Below are 21,519 nucleotides of genomic sequence, written 5' to 3' on the forward strand. Positions count from 1 at the left end.
TTTTCTAATACCTATCGACAAATACTACGTCTCTACATTATTAATCAATATGTGCTGTGTGTGTACCTGCGGTTATGTGTGGGCGTGTTTATACAACCCCAATTCCAATGAAGTTGGGACGTTGTGTTAAAACAGAATACAATGATTTGCAAATCATGTTCAACCTATATTTAATTGAATACACTACAAAGACAAGATATTTAATGTTCAAATTGATAAACTTGATTGTTTTTAGCAAATAATCATTAACATAGAATTTTATGGCTGCAAAAAACGTTCCAAAAAAGCTGGGACAGGTGAACAGGCTCATTGGGAACAGGTGGGTGCCATGATTGGGTATAAAAACAGCTTCCCTGAATTGCTCAGTTATTCACAAGCAAAGATGAAGCGAGGTTCACCTCTTTGTGAACAAGTGCGTGAGAAAATAGTCGAACAGTTTAAAGACAATGTTCCTCAACGTACAATTGCAAGGAATTTTATCATCTACGGTCCATAATATCACCAAAAGGTTCAGAGAATCTGGAGAAATCACTGCATATAAGCGGCAAGGCCGAAAACCAACATTGATTGCCCGTGACCTTTGATCTATCAGGCGGCACTGCATCAAAAACCGACATCAATGTGTAAAGGGTATCACCACATGGGCTCAGGAACAATTCAGAAAACCAATGTCAGTAAATACAGTTCGGCGCTACATCCGTAAGTGGAACTTGAAACTCTACTATGCGAAGCAAAAGCCATTTATCAACAACACCCAGAAACGCCGCCAGTTTATCTGGGCCTGAGCCCATCTAAGATGGACTGATGCAAAGTGGAAAAGTGTTCTGTGGTCCGACGAGTCCACATTTCAAATTGTTTTTGTTCGTGACCTCCGGGTCAAAGAGGAAAATAACCATCCGCACTCTTATGGACGCAAAGTTCAAAAGCCAGCCTCTGTGATGGTATGGGGCTGTGTTAGTGCCAAAGGCATGGGTAAAGTACACATCTGTGAACGCACCATTCATGCTGAAAGGTACATACAGGTTTTGAAGAAACATATGCTGCCATCCAAGCAACGTCTTTTTCATGGACGCCCCTGCTTATTTCAGCAAGACAATGCCAAACCACATTCTGCACGTGTTACAACAGCGTGGCTTTGTAGTAAAAGAGTGTGGGTACTAGACTGGCCTGCCTGCAGTCCAGACCTGTCTCCCATTGAAAATGTGTGGCGCATTATGAAGCGTAAAATACGACAACGGAGACCCCGGACTGTTGAACATCAAGCTGTAAATCAAGCAAGAATGGGAAAGAATTACATCTACAAAGCTTCAACATTTAGTGTCCTCAGTTCCCAAACGTTTATTGAATGTTGTTCAAAGTAAAGGTGTCAGGTGTGTTATGTGACAGAAGTGTCTCTGCTAGGGCAGTTGGTGTTCGAGAGGAGGATGCAGGAGATAGGCTTACATGGAAAAGGATGACGCACTGTGGCGACCCCTAAAGGGACAAGCTGAAAGGAAAAGAAGTTCAAAGAAAAGGTGATGTAACACAGCGGTAAACATGACCCTGTCCCAGCTTTTTTGGAACGTGTTGCAGCCATACAATTCTAAATTAATGATTATTTGCTAAAAACAACACATTTGATCAGATTGAACATTAAATATGTTGTCTTTGTAGTGTATTCAATTAAATATGGGCTGAACATGATTTGCAAATCATTGTATTCTGTTTTTATGTTTAACACAACATCTCAACTTCATTGGAATTGGGGTTGTATGTGGAGATGGGAGAGGTGGGTTCTTGTATATTTCTTGCTATTTGAATTGTCTGTTTTTATCTCTGTAAAGCACTTTGTGTTCAATTTTAATGTATGAAAAGTGCTATATAAAAAGAACATGATTTAAGAAAGATGCCACAAGATGGCGGCAACGCATCACTTTACAATTAGGGTGATTGCCTGACTCACTTCAACCGTTCCTTGGTAGAAAAATGCCACAAGATGGCGCCAGAGCAATACTTTATGTCAGACAGGGCTACAGCGGTGCCTCAAGTGACAAGTGACCAGACTTGGGACATCGCTACTTCACGGATTTCACCTATTGCGGGTGTGGTGAAATCCGGGAAGTCTTCTTCTTTTCCTTTCGGCTTGTCCCGTTAGGGGTCGCCACAGCGCGTCATCCTTTTCCATGAGAGCCTATCTCCTGCATCCTCCTCTCGAACACCAACTGCCATCATGTCTTCCCTCACGACATCCATCAACCTTCTCTTTGGTCTTCCTCTAGCTCTCTTGCCTGGCAGCTCCATCCTCATCATCCTTCTACCAATATACTCACTCTCTCTCCTCTGGACGTGTCCAAACCATTGAAGTCTGCTCTCTCTAACTTTGTCTCCAAAACATCGAACCTTGGCTGTCCCTCTGATGAGCTCATTTCTAATTTTATCCAACCTGGTCACTCCGAGAGCGAACCTCAACATCTTCATTTCCGCCACCTCCAGCTCTGCTTCCTGTTTTCTCTTCAGTGCCACTGTCTCTAATCCATACATCATGGCTGGCCTCACCACTGTTTTATAAACTTTGCCCTTCATCCTAGCAGAGACTCTTCTGTCACATAACACACCTGACACCTTCCTCCACCCGTTCCAACCTGCTTGGACCCGTTTCTTCACTTCCTGACCACACTCACCATTGCTCTGGACGGTTGACCCCAAGTATTTAAAGTCCTCTACCCTTGCCATCTCTTCTCCCTGTAGCCTCACTCTTCCCCCACCACCCCTCTCATTCATGCACATATATTCTGTTTTACTTCGGCTAATCTTCATTCCTCTTCTTTCCAGTGCATGCCTCCATCTTTCTAACTGTTCCTCCAGCTGCTCCCTGCTTTCACTGCAGATCACAATGTCATCTGCAAACATCATGGTCCACGGGGATTCCAGTCTAACCTCATCTGTCAGCCTATCCATCACCACTGCAAAAAGGAAGGGGCTCAGGGCTGATCCCTGATGCAGTCCCACGTCCACCTTAAATTCTTCTGTCACCCCGACAGCACACCTCACCGCTGTTCTGCTGCCCTCGTACATGTCCTGTATTATTTTAACATACTTCTCTGCCACTCCAGACTTCCGCATGCAGTACCACAGTTCCTCTCTGGGTACTCTGTCATAGGCTTTCTCTAGATCTACAAAGACACAATGTAGCTCCTTCTGACCTTCTCTGTACTTTTCCATCAACATCCTCAAGGCAAATAATGCATCTGTGGTACTCTTTCTAGGCATGAAACCATACTGTTGCTCGCAAATACTCACTTCTGTCCTGAGTCTAGCCTCCACTACTCTTTCCCATAACTTCATTGTGTGGCTCATCAACTTTATTCCTCTATAGTTCCCACAGCTCTGCACATCACCTTTGTTCTTAAAAATGGGCACCAGTACACTTTTCCTCCATTCCTCAGGCATCTTCTCACGCACTAGAATTCTATTGCACAAGCTGGTCAAAAACTCCACAGCCACCTCTCCTAGATGCTTCCATACCTCCACAGGAATGTCATCAGGACCAACTGCCTTTCCATTTTTCATTCTCTTTAATGCCTTTCTAACTTCCCCCTTACTAATCATTGCCACTTCCTGGTCCACCACACTTGCCTCTTCTACTCTCCCTTCTCTATCATTTTCCTCATTCATCAACTCCTCGAAGTATTCTTTCCATCTACCTAGCACACTGCTGGCACCAGTCAACATATTTCCATCTCTATCCTTAATCACCCTAACCTGCTGCACATCCTTCCCATCTCTATCCCTCTGTCTGGCCAGCCTGTATAGATCCTTTTCTCCTTCTTTAGTGTCCAACCTGCCATACATGTCATCATATGCCTCTTGTTTTGCCTTTGCCACCTCTACCTTTGCCCTGTGTCGCATCTCAATGTATTCCTTTCGCCGCTCCTCGGTCCTCTCAGTGTCCCACTTCTTCTTAGCTAACCGTTTTCCTTGTATGATTTCCTGTACTGTGAGGTTCCACCACCAAGTCTCCTTCTCTCCTTTCCTGCCAGAAGATACACCAAGTACTCTCCTGCCTGCCTCTCTGATCACCTTGGCTGCAGTGGTCCAGTCTTCTGGAAGCTCTTCCCGTCCACCGAGAGCCTGTATCACCTCTTCCCGAAAAGCTGCACAACACTCGTCCTGTCTCAGCTTCCACCACATGGTTCTCTTCTCTGCCTTTGTCTTCCTAATTTTCCTCCCCACCACCAGAGTCATCTTACACACCACCATCCTATGCTGTCTAGCCACACTCTCCCCTACCACTACCTTACAGTTGGTAACCTCCTTCAGATTACATCGTCTGCACAAGATGTAATCCACCTGTGTGCTTCTACCTCCGCTCTTGTAGGTCACCCTATGTTCGTGCCTCTTCTGGAAAAAAGTGTTCACTACAGCCATTTGCATCCTTGTTGCAAAGTCTACCACCATCTGTCCCTCCAAGTTCCTTTCCTGGATACCGTACTTACCCATCACTTCTTCATCACCCTTATTACCTTCACCAACATGTCCATTACAATCTGCACCAATTACGACTCTCTCTCTGTCTGGGATGCTCAGAACTACATCGTCTAGCTCCTTCCAGAATTTCTCTTTCACCTCTAGGTCACATCCTACCTGTGGGGCATAGCCACTAATCACATTACACATAACACCCTCAATTTCAAATTTCAGCCTCATCACTCGATCTGATACTCTTTTCACCTCCAAGACATTCTTAGCCAACTCTTCTTTTAAAATAACCCCGACTCCATTTCTCTTCCCATCTACACCATGGTAAAATAATTTAAACCCTGCCCCTAAACTTCTAGCCTTACTGCCTTTCCACCTGGTCTCCTGGACACACAATATATCAACCTTTCTCCTAATCATCATGTCAACCAACTCCCGAGATTTTCCCGTCATAGTCCCAACATTCAAAGTCCCCACATTCAGTTCGAGGCTCTGTGTTTTCCTCTTCTCTTTCTGCCGAAGAACCCGCTTTCCACCTCTTCTTCCTTTTCTTCTTTGACTTCGACCCACAGTAGCTGAATTTCCAACAGCGCCCTGCAGGTTGACGGCGCCGGTGGCGGACGTTGTTAACCCGGGCCACGACCGATCCGGTATGGAATTCTTTGGATGAACGCTCATATTTGTTTGGCAAGGTTTTAAGCCGGATGCCCTTCCTGACGCAACCCTCTGCATTTATCCGGGCTTGGGACCGGCCTACAGTTTGCACTGACTTGTGCCCCCCATAGGGCTGAAGTAGTGAGCATATATTTTTCAAGATTATTTATACACAGATATAATAATGAAAAATGATGAAAAGTAGTACTGTACACTATGTACATTTTATTCCTTGTATTGTGTTTTAATGATTTATTTATGGATTTATTGTACAGTTGGAATGTTTTCGGCTAGGAAGCGTTTATTTTACCCCCCAAAAAATGACAGCATACACTCAAAATCTCACAATATGGCGAATGATGCGCGATATGAAAAAAATAAAAATAAAAAATTCGGAATAGGTGAGCCACGATACAGCGAGGGAACACTTTACTTTTTTGTGACATTTTTGTTCAGTGGTGCGCCACGATATTTTTCTCATGGAAAAATGTGCTGCCTAACGCAAACCCAAATCATGTTAACTTTGTCTCTTTAAAGCAGCACAGCAACCTCCACCGTGGTGCAGTAAGTGCTTCCCATTTGTCTCAAGCCCTTCAGTCCTCCCTCGACCTTGTTTCCATCTGCCTTGAGCCCCCCCCATCCCTGAACACACACACCTGCGCCTGTGCCGCCGCAGCCGCCTGTTCCTGCTCCTGTTCCTGGTAGTACTGCGATGCTCGGCGGTCCTCCTCCTCCTGCAGCTTTTTAGCCAGCTCCAGGTCGCTGATGCCGGGGAGCTGCTCCCACTGGAGGTCCTGACTCTGCTGCTCCTGCTGCAGCGACAGCGCCATCAGGTAGTCCTGACGTGCACACGGACAATGTTAAAATACAGACGTTAATAACATAACCGAGACAAGCGATTCTTAAAGTGTGGTACGTGTACCACTAGTGGTATGTGGGCTCCCTCTAGTGGTATGTCAAAGAATCACTGATTGAAATGTTCAAACTAAATCCGGTGCAGTACATTTTTTAAATCAAAGAATCCCTAAATGAAATTTTCAAACTAAATCTGGTGCAGTACATTTTTTAAGTACTGTTCAATTGTTTTTAACTTTTAAGCGCAAAACATTTGCATTTAATCTTTCAGAACTATTTGTGCATGTTACAGTGGCTTAAACTTTGTTTTAATCTGGTACGGTAAATTTTTTAAGTACAAAATATTTGCATTAAATCTTTTAGAACTGTTTGTATTTAAAAAAATATGTAGGTAAGATTTTAATCTATCCTTTTTACTTTTTAAGTACAGCACTTATTAAAGTACAGTTTAGTTGTTTTTAACATTTATGTACAATACAATAGCATTCAATCTTCAAGTGTTGTTAAATATTTATGTATGTAGGAGGTACAATTATTATTTAACTTACAATACATGCAATACATTTTAATAAAAGCACTATTTAAGGTTGGGCACTTGGCCCTACTAACTACTAAGTATTTTTGCAGTGGTACTTCAAGTAAACAGTTTGAGAACCACTGACCTAGACTGAATCAGCTCTCAGCGTAGTTCTCCACAATGAAACTACAACCGAAATAATACATATATTGTTTTATTAGGACCAACTACCTGATATATCTTGTTCAGATCTCATTAGGTTGACCTACGATACGTTCTGTTCCCTTCTCTTGGTTACAATCTTGGTGCAAAAAACTAAATTGCACCACAGATCTCATTAGTGCTTTCTCTAATCTAAAGATGTTGATTCAGAAATGGATGTTCCCCCCCCCCCCCCCAAAAAACCTGAGGCTGTCTGAGTAAACAAGCCATCCATCAAGTCTGCCCAAGCTATTGTCTTAAGTTCTGCTTTTGAACAGATGGCTGTGAAACCAGCAAAATTGCAGACAAAAAGCCTGATGAATTTATTAAAGGGCCACTGGGAAGCTTCGGTACGGTGTGGAGAGAATTTTAAGGGTGCGGTATAACTACGGAGGGGAATTGGGGGTGGCTGGCCCAATTATAACTCATTTATTATTGACCATTTTTCCCCCAAGTATGCAGTTGAATTTTGGAAGTGGCAGCTACATTTGTATTTACTTGGGACAGCACGCCGGTCTAGTGGTTAGAATATCTGCCTCACAGTCGAGAGGTTCTGTGTTCAATTCTTGGCTAAGGCTATTATGTGTGGCGTTACTCTTTATATGAAGACTTTGAACGCAAAAGCAGACATCTCCATTTTTTTGTGTGTATTTAGTAAAATTTGATTAAAACTAATAATTTAGGGTATTCTAAGTTAAATGAAGCAATTAAGAGGCTAATTTGGGGGTGGGGGAATCAAACTTTTATTAAAGAAGTCCTTCACAGAGAAGTCCAAAATGTTCACATAACTATAAAATTACATTGTATTAGGCTATGTGAATAAAAATGAATGTAGGTGAGTGTACTTGAACTAAACCTTAAATGAACCCTTAACTCTAACCCTTCAGAGGGTACGAGTCACATTGATTTGGCGCTTGCCCGTTTTCTGAAATAAAAATGTTATTTTCGACGAGTTTCACAAAGGAGTTGTTTGGTTTTGCACAGTTAGGAAACGCAACATCGAACGATGCCGTGATAGGCAGTCTGCTAATAGGCAAGGCTCTATTTTTGTCTAAATCGTGCGAGGCAGACATACTCACCACTGGGCAACCAACCATGCTGCCCTGGGCATATATATGTAACTTCCTAATCTTATTCCACAAATCGTGGATTGTTCTTTGTTGTTGTTGTTGTTGTCTTTGTTTTACAGTGCTTGATGGTGTAAAAAGTAAATCCTGGCTGACTGGGAGAGTAAAACGCCGTCATATGATGTCTGCTAGTCTCAGACCTGATCTATCTGATCCTGCTGTCCTCGGTACACCGTCTCCGGGTCCGACGGGGGCCTCAACCGGAACTCGGAATCGCAGAAATTGCCATCTCCGTCCACGTTGTGAAGACTCTCCCACACAACCTTCTCTTCTGTCAGGAAGCCTTGATCTGTCACCAGCAGGTACAGCTGACCCTGGAGAGAAATACACACACGTACAGTAAATAAATGGTGTGGTGCCTTGAGATATGAGTGACTCCACTTACAAGTTTTGCAAGATACGAGCCATCGTTGGGCCGATTGTTTTTGCTTTGACTTTCCTGTCACACTCCATATACAACAAAAATAATTACACTTTTGTGTATTCAAAACAACCATAAAGCTTAGCCTTTCGGCTTAATGCTAACTCTAAATAGCATCTATGTTGCAGTGGTACAACCCTTTAAGCAATGGATTGAACACAAACGGTTCAGCAACACATGTAGACATGACAATATAACAGTATTCAAAGTAATATATTCTTTATCCTCTGCAAAGAACGACTAATAGCGCCTACTGATGAGCTGAGGAGAGTTGATACGTCTCAATTAATTAACAGTATATCTGCCTGTGTCTTATATCGCCCCCAGATGCAGCGCAATGGCCATTTAAATGATGTACTGTTACAGAAATGGTTGAATTCTTTTGATTTATATTTAATTATATCATTACTGTATGTTTTCATAAAGTACAATATGATGGAATGCCTCATTAAAATTAGGCTTTACAGGATTTTTGGGGCAAATCACCGATCAGCGATCCGATCACAAGATGGAGGAATGTGTCTATGTAAATGACCTGTTCGTTTACTGCATATACTTGTGTACTTAATTGCTCCCCAAAAAATATTTACAATAAATCATGTATCTCTTCCTCTATCTATGCCAGTGAGGCATAGTGACAGACAGAACCAATGATAAATGGTCTTCTATTAGATGGCAGGAAGTACATACAGTAATTAATGTATCCACTTTTTGTGACATTTTTGTTTGTTGGTGTTCCGTGAGATTTTTCAATTGTAAAATATGTTTCTTGGCTGCATAAAGGTTGGTTAATCACTGCTCTATTCAGATCGTGTGTTCTAATCAGTCAGGTCAAACCAACATTACATGACAGAAATAATGGGTGCTAACTTACTGTAATTAAATGACTTTATTTTTAATTGAATTACTTCACCCACACCGAAACTTTAGAGGATGATTCGACAGAACGGCGGCATGTTTACGACCAACCGTTCGCGGTACCACTCGCTTGCTAGGCTACATAATGTTTTGTGGCCTGCTCGCGAGTCGTATCGTATTCAAAGTACGTGAACATAACTCAAGCAAGGCCTAAACGAACGTCCTCTCCTGTTCTGAGCACCAGTGACCACCGACACACGTTATTCCCCATTTTGTTACAAAGTCGGCGCGCTCTTGTTGTCGTCGCCACGGTAACGAGTGTATCTGGTCGCATTTGAGTTGACAAGATAAAGCCCAATGATCGTAAAAAACTGGATGCGGTGGTATCGGAATACAAGATTTTATTGCAGTAGTTTGACACAGTGCAATCGTGAAAGAGCAAATTTGTCTTGTAGTCTGATCCGGACATTACGTGGTCTGTCTCAGACGTGTTGTCTGTTCCACAGCGCCGACATGTTCTTTTTTTTGTTTGTTTTTAATAACTTATTGGCCGTCAGATATTTCCAATGCTACGTCAAAAGACACACGACAAGGCTAAAAATAAACTAGATTTTGGATTCAAATATACTGTGCATGATGGCGACGCAGAATAAATGTCTTTTGCGGAGCCGATCGATGACATCATTAATCGGATCGGCGAATTGTGACATTAAGAGCCGATCAGCATAAAATGCTAAATATCGGCCGATACCCCTCAGCCCGATAAAATCGGTTTAAAGTCTAATTAAAATATACATTACAATAATTGTTTTTGAAAAAAAAAAACTCATAAATAATACTAAATGAATAACCCCAAATGTTCAGAAGTTCTTGTAGGCTTTCCCCGACTTTTTTCTTTTCTTTCTTTCCAGCAGAAGCCTGAAGGTTCCATGCTAACACTGATTGGTATTAGGAACAGTTTGTAATTCCCTCCACACTTCCGGAGGACCCCGTTCTCAGGTTAGAGGTCACATTAATGGTGAAAAAAACCCTTTTGAAATGACTTATCTTGGTGTAATTATTATTTTTTAAAATAATTTTGGACAAGGGGTGTAGATTTTATATGCACCGTATGCCCTTGTGATTTTTATTTTAAATAAAATTGCAAAAATCTAAAAAAAAAAAAAAAAAAAAAAAACATTTTTCACATTGGAAAATTAAAATTTCACACATTTTGAAATAAGGTTGTGACAAGTTGTCAATACTTGTAACTTGTAATTGTAACTGCTTCGAGTAGATTTATATAGCACACACCAAAAGTCTTTCCTGATGACGTTGTCTTGACGCTGTCACATGATTTACCTTGTATTTAATCATGGTGCTGAAGTGGTTATTCCTGAAAAAGACGCAGAGTTCCCCCTCCTGCACGGTGGATGTGAGCTCACACAGGCCGTGGTACGTCAGCTGAGTTGCTGTGCTGTTTAGGAACTGCTCTGCCACAATGCCTGCCACACGCAGATGAAGAAAAAAAAAGATTGTAATTGTTGGCAAAGTATAATATAATGTCAGTTTACTCTATGCCTTTAATCTACAATCACAACACCCACCTTACTCATTCATGAACATTGGCCAAAATGTGGGAAGCATTTCCAAAAAACCTGCAACACTGCCTGTAGTAATTTAGGCTCAGTTTTGATAGACACGGTCAGGGAGGTAATTCTTTTCAAAAAATGTTTATTTTTAGCTGTGCTAAGTAGGTAAGATTTTTATTGATGTATTGCATTAGCAAGATTATGCAAAACATACTTCAGAATTACTTTTTAGAAGGGTGGCACATGGTTCATACACGGAAAGAATGAATCAAATACATATTTTTTTTTCAATTGAACATTACAAGTATGCCTTGAGATAAGAGTGACCAGACTTGAGTTTTTTGAAATATGGTATTCATTTGGCAGATTGTTTTTTGCTTTGTTTTGCGAGCAAACATTTCAGATTAGAGCGCTGTATTGTGGCAGTGAATTTACCCCCTGGTTCAAGTTTACTTTTACTTTCTTTGATGTATATATCATTTTATTTAATTATTTATGTGGTGGTAACAGAACACTATAAGCAATGGATATTTCAACACAAACTCTTAAAAAACACATTTATACATTTTATTATTTATAGATTTTAACAGCCAGAGACTGGAATGGATTAATGACATTTCCATTCGTTTCAATGGGGAAAGATAATTTGAGATACAAATGTGGTTATCGAACAACTTAAAAAAATAAACTTATACTATACAACCACAGCTAAAAACAAAATGCTTAAAACAGATAATCAGAGTTTAAGAAATAAAAACAATTTAAGAAACAAAACAAACAACAGAAATCTTTATAATTGGAAATAAAATAGAACGTTTAAAAGATTAAATACGAGAAAAATGAAATGCAAATAAAAATTCTGTTGTCCTAAATGAAAGAGAATAATATCATAATGTCAACATTTGAATCAAAACACTGCTGGTGGTTAAACACCACAAGGAGCACATCTATGATAAAGCTAATGTGTTGCTGATGTCCAAGGATTTCTTTTTTTGTTGCCGGTAGAAGGCACCGGCGATGACAGTAGTGAGCACAAAGATGGTAACGAAGACGACTGTGACTGCGACTGTGGTTTTCGGTGACTGCTGACTGTTGGCGACTGCGGTTTTCGGTGACTGCTGACTGTCGACGTCGGTGTCTTGGAACATCGAACACTTGAGGACAAGCTCACAGTGTTTATTGGCCACCATGCTGGCCACCGTGCAGCGATATCTTCCACAGTCCGACTCAAAGATGTTTCTCAAGGTGCCTCCTACAGTGTCCGCGATGGCATTAGGAGGCAAGACCTGGTCTTCGCTGGTCTTGGACCAGGTGTACCTCAGAGGGGGGGTGCCATGCGAGGAGCCGCATTTAAGCGTCATGCCGTGGCCTTCCGCAAGTTCCCTGTCAACACTGCATTGAGGCTGGCTGGGTACCTCCATGACCGTCAAGTGCACGTTCTTCAGGTCCAGTTCAGGTAACTTTTTCACCAAGCACTGGTACGTCTCGGAGTCTGAGAGACGAACGTCTGTGATGTTGATGGAAGCGTCTCCATTTTGGGGATTGGCTGATGTGAACTGGAGCCTCCCCTCCAGTGGTTTGTACAGAACAGGATATAAGCGGCCACCGGTAAACCAAAGGATGGTTTTCTCGTCTTGGTCCGCAGACACAATACTCCACGTGATCTCCGTGTACTGCGTGGACTCCAGGGTGTGCGTGTACTGGCAGGCCAGAGTTACAGTTGTCCCCGTGGCGGCGTAGTTGTGCTTCCTGTTCATGCTGATTTCGAGAGTGCAAGCTGGACCAATGCTGCAAAGCACTCCCAGGAAGACAAAAGGCCAAAGGAGGCGGCGCATCATCTCCATGTAAACACTGGTAATTACAAACACACTCACATCAGTAACTTGTCTTTTGCATTATTACAAGTGAAAAACTCAACAATCAGCAATTTTCATGCTGTTAACAACATCCACTTGACCTCAGGCATTTGCCTTTTACATTACAAGTGTAAAAATAATAGAATACTTTGTACTATTTAACGCATGTGAAAGCATGCTATACACACATAAACACAATAAATTCTATTTCACAAAATAAAGTCAGGATTCCTTACCTGCTCCAACTTTTCCAAAGGACGGCAGATGCACTCCAAAAAGTGTCACACAGTGTTTCCTTCAATTGTGTTTGCATCAATTCACAGTGCAATTCACATGCAGTACTTTTATACGAGGGGGGAGGTCAAAAGCATCAAAGAGAGCAAATGATGATGACGTGAGTATATAGTGTAGGACATATGATCAAGGCTTCAAAGAGACAAAAGGGTGCTTTTGACCGTATTGAAAACATCCATATTTACAGTTGAAAGCTAACAAAAGCAAAAGCAAAAAAACACATTAAAAAAAACAAACACAAAAGACAAAAAAAAAAAAAAAGCCAATATGCATGCAAACACAACCTTCTTTAACTGGAATGAACATTGCTTTTATGTGAGCAAAATTAAAGGAAAGAATATATACGTTAAATGTACATCATGCGTTGGGCCGTTAAAGTGACAGCGGAAACAAGGCGGTATTCATTACGGTATTTGCGTGCGTGCTTTGCTTGAGTTCATTATGGTATTTGCGCAGTGAATGAAAAAACTCAAAAGTCTCCCAGTCGGATCGCGATCTTTCGAGAAAATAATTTGTCAAACTCGCTCTCAAAACGGCAGGGAAAAAATGCACAGTTAAACGAAAATATGTGGATGAACACAGGACGTTTTTATTAGAGTGGGAGAGTTCGTATTTGTGGGTTGCGCGCAACGGCAAGCCACTCTGCCCTTTGTGTCAGGCGTCTTTATTGCATTTCAAAGCTTCAAATCTTCTGCGACACTTCAGCTAACATCGACCTGGAATTTCCAAAAGGGACTGAACTTGGCAGTCACAAATTGGTCACTTTCAAAAAACAAGACAGAAAAGCAGATGCAGTTTTTCCCAAAAAATTAATGAAGCATCCAGAGACTGTAACGCTTGCATCATATCAACTGGCTTGGAACATTGCGAGGGCCAAAAAGCCATACAATGAAGGGGAATTTATTTTAAAAAATGCCTCGGTGACGTCGCTGAAATCGTGTGTCCTGAAAACAACAAACTTATAAACGAATGGTATCAGACCTTCAACTGTCCCGCCACACTGTTGAACAGAGAATATCGGACATTAGCACGGCTATTGAATAACACTTGCACTCTGACCTCCGATCATGTGAGTATTTTAGTGTTGCATTAGACGAGAGTTGTGACATACAAGACAAACCTCAACTGGCAATATTTACACGGACTGTGTCAAATGATTGTTTGATAAAAGAAGAACTTCTTGATATTGTGCCATTAAAAAACACCACTCGTGGAATAGATCTGAAAGAAACAATGACGGGGTGCATTTGCGAACGCAAATGCTGTTCATGTGTACGATGTGGCTCTTTGCAGTAACACAGTAAAAAATGTGGCACTTGATCTCTGACTGGTTGGCCACCAGACATGTTTCATAATTCAGGCCCCTTACGATTCAAGACAAATGTTTTCAATGAAACAGTTTTTGCCAAATTTTCTGCTTCAATTCATTGGACCTTGTGCTGCTCCTTCTGTTGTGTGTGCCTTGGCCACCTGGGGCAGTATAATACAGACATAGAAAAACACACAAAGAAGAGTTTCAAAACTGAGTCAGGACACTGCAGTAATATTAATATTTTTCGCAAAGGATAAAGAATATATCCCAGTGAGTATTGTTATAGTTTGTCTACATGGGTTGCTCCACCATTTGTGTTAAATCCATTGCCTAACGGTTATACCACCACAACAATGATGCTCCTCGTTAGCCCGTCTATGACATTTGTCATTTCATTTGTTAGCATTAAGCATTGAGTTGTGTTCATTGCCACTATACAGTGGTAGTAAGTCGGGTCACTCGTATCTCAAAGCACCACTGTGTTATGAAAGACTAGTTTTGTACAGGAGTCAAGGACAAATTGTGGACCAAAGGACCACACGGCTATTAAAATAACTTGAAACGTTTTGCAGTGTAAGACAAGCGGGGGAGGAGCACAGAAGCGAGCCCAGTGAGAGACGTACTGACCTTCGCCTGCCAGCTCGCTGTTTTCTGACTGTTTACAGGATATTATCTTCTCCACCAGCTGGTTGTAGCTGCAGTTGCCCACTGCCTTGACAATCTCATGCATCTGCAAATAAAGATAGACAATGTGGGGAAAGAACATTTGCCAAGAACTGATGCAAGCGGCACAAAGCTACTGTTAGTCATGACAGAAAAAATCCAGGGCTGTAACGAGCACCCCACCTGCCTAGTGTGAAGCACCGCAATTGTTCTTGCTCATTCGCACTATAGTGAATGGTCAAGCCAAGTCGCATTGCGTTGCATCGACGGCCATCTTACCTGGGGGTCGACCAGCCAGCCGTGGTACAGCGGGATGTCCAGCAGATCGAACACAATGCATTCTGGGGTGTACTCAAAGACTCGCACGCCTGTGAACTTGACATTCACGTCCAGGCCCGTCTGCAGCTTGTGCAACACTGCCATGGCGTCGCTCATGTTCTGGGAGGAAGGAAGAAAAAAAAAAGGAACAGGTAGAGCCATGCTAATTTGTTATTCCATCTAGGACTGTTGCTCTTGACTATTTTTAGAACTGAGTATATTGTCCTTTCAATTAATCAAATACAAATGTATTTTACATTATCAAATACAAGACTGTGCATATGAGATGCAGGTATTATTTTTGTCCACTTGGGGTTGCCGTCCTCACGTTCTACTGTAGTATCTGTGACTTCGAGTGTGTTTGGCTTTAAAAGGCGGGGCTGGTGAGTGACGAGGTCGTCAGAGGATGTGAATGTAGAATTTTCTGGCTGCTAACTGGCTATTCCGTTAAAATGATCCCAGACTTTGGACATTCTCTTGTCTTTTAAGGACTCTTTCCTCCATCGTGCCAACTTATTTCACACGGAGCGGTTTGTGCGACTTCAGAAACATTAGTCCAAATATGTAGAAAACATACCCCTCCGAAACCTCAAGGCAGAGGCAAATAATTTGATTTGAATTTTTTTTATTTGATCTTGATTGGACAGCCCGCAGGCCAAAAACCTCATGGACACACATCTGAAGATTCGTGCATTAATTACTGAAAATGCTGAAATAATCTTTGCAATGTTAACAACAGTGATTAAAATGTATTACTCTTAGGCCCTTAGACCCTAACGCGAATAGCAAAAAAAAAAGTAATTGTCTCAGCCTAAAAAGGCTTACAATTGCCTCTATTAATAGTTTGAACTATAAATATACCGCAAATTATGATCCCAAAACAGCTTAATCTAATTTCAACCTTATCTTACAACATTGCCCTTAAACGTAAATGGCCTACAGATAATTTAAGTTCGAAAGAAATGCACCTAAAGTGCTCATGTACATGCGACATAGACTCTCCTAACTTCCACTGACAACCCAGGCTAAACGTAGCTCTTCCTCGACATACAAAGCTTGTTCCTCCGTTAAGATGTATCACGTCATCATACTTCCTTGACACCAATTCCTATTTACACAGGGTTTTTGTGCCATCTTGTGACATCTTAGAGCATTCTAGAAACAGCACAAATAGATTGGTCTTTCAGCGACTAAGGAGGGATAGGTTAAAAAGATGCAAATGTATGAATTTATGAAGAGATGACAGAATTACTGTAATCCTGCCAACGAACACAGTGATGAGAACATGACATGTTTTTGACAGAGCCAAAAATAGCACCCAGTCCGACAGCAGCTGCTAGTATCCATTGATTTTTCTACCTTTACAAGAAACCATTAGCTGCTTGTCTGTTATGGCTTTTAACGGTAGCACTTTTCTCTTTCCTCCGGGTCTGTCCTGTTTGACCACGTGAAACCTCCCTTTGATGACATACATCTGACATGATAATGCAGTCCAGCAGCTGTCTAATGAAGGCTGCTGGGTCATTGAGCCCTGCAATCAACAGGATGATCACCGGAGAAAATTACAACAAGAAGAGGAAAAGAGACGCGCTAATAAGACATGAATCAAATTATTGGATTATTCTTATCTACGTGTAAGGCCGGACCAAAATAGTCATTGCTCGAGCGCAGACGACGACGTACTGTTCAAAAAAGTGAAAATACAATACTCACAAAAAGTTAATTCAAATTCAACTGGAGGTACTGAATATATTTTTAGAATCGATTACTCCACCGATTATCCCATCGATTACTTAAGTAATCAGATAATAGATAATATTCCATGCTATAATATGTGTGACTTGGAGAGTGTGTGTTTTTTTTAAAGTGTGCCTGGCCGGGTGAGTGATACTGGAGTCAGTGAATGAGAGTGTAGAGTTGTCTGTTGTGAGCTCAGGTTAGCGGCTGGTCGTTAACCGGCTAACCGATAGCCAGTCTGCATGGATGTGCTTATTACGTGGTTACGTGGTTGTTGAAATAAAGCGGTTGAAAGTGCACTGGCGGCCGTGTCTATCCGTGACCACCTGTGCGGGCATTACAATATTATCAAACTAGCAGGGGTATGCTATACTAAATTAGCCAATGATAAGAAAATGGATGGATGATACTTTTTGGTGGCAATCGCAGGTGTGCTATTGTGGAACGTTAGTTCTGCTATGCAGTATACACATTTGACTTTTTGTCATCTTTTTTAAGTGTGAAATGACCTGCAACTTTGGACATTCTCTGTCTTTACTCATTCCACTATTGCGGCAACTTATTTCTACACAGAGTGGTGTGTGAGTCTGCAGTAATTTTAGTCCATGTGGGAAAATGATCACAGCGACGCTTTGAGGCAGAGATTTTGCTTTGCCCTTTTTTTTTTTGTAATTGAGTTATTCGATGAATAACTGTTGAAATAACCAATTTTAATTGAACAAGAAAATGTGGTCCGTTCACGGATCAAACACCTATTGTGAATTTTTCCATTCGGCAAGTTGTGCAAAAAGCACTGAAACATTAGGTTCATCCTGAAATTTCAATGAAAATCCCAAGCCTTAACTTTTTGCAAGTAGTGTAAATGGTGCAGTGCTGTCTTTGTCCGACCACATGATGGCAGGTGTCAGATGCTGAAATCAGCAGCGTGCACGCTGACAAGAATTAGGGAGTAGATGTCAATGGAGGGCTTTCAACGGAAGGCACGTGTTTCGTGAAAATCGGAAGTTTCGTTTTTGTACTTGGCAGAGGTAAAATGACACAGAATGAACAACTTCCTACCGCTTTGAGAAGCATCCATGATTTTGAAAAGGTGAACATTAAGCGGTGACTTTCTATTGCCTTGTTACTCACACACAGCCCTGCTATGTAGGAGTATGTAGGACGAGTGCCAGGTGCCCACGCACCTGGGAACCCGATGAATCCGACCCGTTCTTGCATGCAGCCCCAAAGCATCTCCCAGCTGGCTGCAAGCCACGCTACCATTCAAGTCTGGGCTCAAGATAAGCCCTGCAGCTGAGCCCTACAGCTCTGTTATGACAATGACATTGAAGCGCTTTCATTACACTACTGGGAGGAAATAAGGTAAGCAGATACACTGTAGTTTTTAGTGTTTTAGAACTGTACTGTATCATACGGAGCTGTTTCTAATATTTTGCTCCTCGCAGCTAAATAAGGCAACCAAAGTATTAGGAACCCCTCTCAGTATGATGCAGTGCAGTTCTACACCACTGCAAACTACAACCATGATAAACCTGTCTAAATGTACTTGTTAAATGAATCCATTAATCCAAGTTGAGCAGTATTATCTTACGAAAACGTCAATACATACAAAGGTTTTGTGCTAACATTGACTGCTATTTGGAACTTCATAACCATCTAAGGTTGAACTTTTTGGCTAGAATTCTAAAACGCATATTTGGCGATGCAAACACAACACAGCTGGTCACCAAAAGAACCGACAGTGAAGCATAATGGCAGCATCATGCTTTGGTCCTGTTTTTCTTCAGCTGGAACTGGGGCCTTAGACAAGGTGGAGGGAATTATGAACAGTTCCCAAAACCGGTGGGTGTTAGTATATAACTTTCAGGCTTCTACTAAAAAGCAATTGAGTTCTACAGGTTGTAAGGTAACATTAATAGTGGAAACATTTTGAATTGATTTATCTTGGTCTAATGTTTTTATATCGGAAACCTGGCATTTGAACTGGGGTGTGTAGACTTTTTAAATACACTGTACACTAAAGTGAATGCCAAAATGATGGAGAGTTCGAAATAGCATTCAGCGTCAGCCCAAAATCTTCAGGCTTCTGTTAGAAAACAAAAACAAAATGTCAAGAAAAGCATAATAGAACATCCTAACCTTATTTGGAGGCTAATCAGAGGCACTTTAAATGGCGGCAGGTGTTTGCTCGCTCCCATTTAACATAAGTTTTAATGTGTATGGTTAATTCTGAATACAAACACACACCGACTAGGGCACACTAGTAGAATGACTGAGTCTTATTAGTAATGTTTTTTGCACTGCTAGTGAGACTTTTTGCTACACTATATTACATTACATTACACTTCATAAAACCAGTTCATTTCTTTACATTGTCTTTTTATTGATATTTTACAATACAGTGCTACATTAAAAACATCACGAAAAATAGTGGTGTTTTATTGGGGGGCTGGAACACAATAATAGCACTTCAAATAATTTCTAGGGGAAAACATATTTGATACTGGAGTAAATTGAGCAACGGAACGAATTAAACTGGTAAAAAAAAAAGAAAAAAAACAAAAAAAAAAGCGCCATCAAGCAGTTCAATGCTGCTCCCAGTTGAGGTTTTCTGTCAAACTAAACATAAAGAGAATTACACGTGTCGTTAAAACAAAGATCTAACTCTGAATTAAGCCCACTTATGCTAACAACAATTTAAAATGCCATAGACGGGCTAACAATTAGCATCTGACTGGCGGTGTTATAAAACTTTAAGCAACGGATATTTGAACACAAACGGTGCATCAGCACATGTAGAGACAGAACAATACTCAGGCATATATTCTTTATCCTCTGCGAGTTACATTACTGCAGCTTACTGAGTCACTTATCGTAGGTGAGAAACGCTTCATTTGTGTCTCCATGAGTTATTATACTGCCCCCAGGTGGCCAAATTGTGCACACTAGAAGGAGCCGCAATGGCTATATTGGTACAATATTATAAAGTGCTGTTTTTCTTATTTTAAAAAAAAAAATACAAAAAAATACTTCTCATCCATGCATTTGGAGTGTGCTGTGGTTTGAGCAAGTACTTGAGAGTAAGATATTCAAACAAAGACGACCCCGTTAAATGGAGGTTATGATGGAACATTTGCCTTGCAATAGTGCAGCTCAGCTCCACTGAGACAAATACCCATTACAACGCCGGACTCTTCACTTTTACACACCTCCTCTGAGTAAATATTTAACAACCGCTAAAGAGCAGCGACTGCTATTTTAATCCGCATGCACTTGTGTGACAAATGACGCACGAATGTGAATGTAAAAATAGAAGTCTTGTGAACTCCTGGTGTAAACAGTTCAATCCAACAGGCAATGACCACAAAAATCTTTTCAGCACGCAATAGGAAGGGCAGACGCTCCCAATTTGTACAGCCGTTGTTCTTTCCATTTTAAATTGACAATCACAAATACAGGATCGGATTATTTTGTTTTTTAATCCCAGTTTTTCACATTTCAACTTTTACATGAATAACACAAAATGGAAAAAAGGACTGAATTTTACTGGGTCGCAGTTACACGACCCAGAAGATTGGTAACTAGTATTAGTAAAAATGTATTCGCTTGTAAGCCGCCACAATCAGACATGGACCATGACAACGATCTATCAAATGATCAATCCATCAGCCATATTATAATGTGGGCAATTATGTATTTAGAGCGGGCAAGGGTGGGCAAAGAGACAGACGGGCCAGATCATTCGCAAATGGGGTAAAAATAAAATACAAATAAATATGTCAAATTGTTTATTTAAAAAATAAAACAACATTCATTTCGAAACAACTATTTACAATATTTTTAAACAAGCCTTCATATGTCGGGGGGAAAAAAACGTCATATTTGGCAACGCAGCCACCGACAGTGGCACAGCCGCATGCGTCATCAAAATGTTTTTCCTTCTGTTTTTTAGACTGTAAGGTGAATGCTGCACCTGGTTACTCGTGTGGACTGAATGGGTGGCAACAATGGGGAAATGCTAGTATTGCGAGGGCAATAGCGCGCAGCAACATATTGAGAAAAAAAATAAAAAAATAAAAAAAAGAACGATGCATTAGTTCATTTTTGGAATGGTGAACTATGCTGCATCTCTGCTGCCCGGCATGTTGTGGCCCAAGGTGCTACTAAATCGAAGGCGAGCAACTCCAGATTCAGACTTGCCTGTATACTGTAAAATCTCTACAACGAACCACCATATATATTTCATTTTCGATTGCCAATTGAAAATGAAAAGAATGAATTCTTGTTCACAGACAAGACCTGAGCTTCCTGTACGTGCCGCCCGCTGTTGTCTGCAGCAATACAAGTGGCGAACGGACACCCACATGCATTAGAGCTCCCAGGCCAGAGTCTAGGATTAGACTGCCATAATTACCGTGCAACGCAAAACTGGAACCCCTCCCTGAAGACGCCGCTGATTTATTTAAGAAGTTGCATTTCAGCCCGGCTTAAATTTAGAAAGCCGGTGCCTCTGAGCAACTGAGCATCAGCGAGTGAGCGAGCGCACGCTGCCAAAAATGTCTCCTCGCCTTTAAAACGTGGCTTCAAATCATCCACAGATGTGCTGCTGGAGCACGGACAGGCCGCAACGTAGGCAGGCCGCGGGAGACGGGAGGAAGCAGAGGAAGCGGCGCTCCG

General features: G+C 41.4%; 1 protein-coding gene across 2 annotated transcripts in view; it reads right to left on the bottom strand.

The window, feature by feature from the left end:
• The window catches only part of mindy2 (MINDY lysine 48 deubiquitinase 2), a 43,148-nt gene that overhangs the window by 14,434 nt on the left and 7,195 nt on the right, over positions 1-21,519 (bottom strand). For both annotated transcript variants that reach the window (XR_009785540.1, XM_061754758.1), the window contains exons 4-8: positions 15,067-15,225; positions 14,752-14,854; positions 10,433-10,575; positions 7,953-8,126; positions 5,769-5,951 (exon numbers count right to left, since the gene is read on the bottom strand). Coding sequence is in view for 1 of the 2 variants with exons in the window: in XM_061754758.1 (XP_061610742.1) it covers positions 5,769-5,951; positions 7,953-8,126; positions 10,433-10,575; positions 14,752-14,854; positions 15,067-15,225 (762 nt within the window). In the remaining variant the exon portion in view is untranslated. The remainder of the gene's footprint in view (positions 1-5,768; positions 5,952-7,952; positions 8,127-10,432; positions 10,576-14,751; positions 14,855-15,066; positions 15,226-21,519) is intronic.

Source organism: Phyllopteryx taeniolatus, chromosome 2 (assembly GCF_024500385.1).
Source record: "Phyllopteryx taeniolatus isolate TA_2022b chromosome 2, UOR_Ptae_1.2, whole genome shotgun sequence".
Classification (NCBI taxonomy): Eukaryota; Metazoa; Chordata; class Actinopteri; order Syngnathiformes; family Syngnathidae; genus Phyllopteryx; species Phyllopteryx taeniolatus.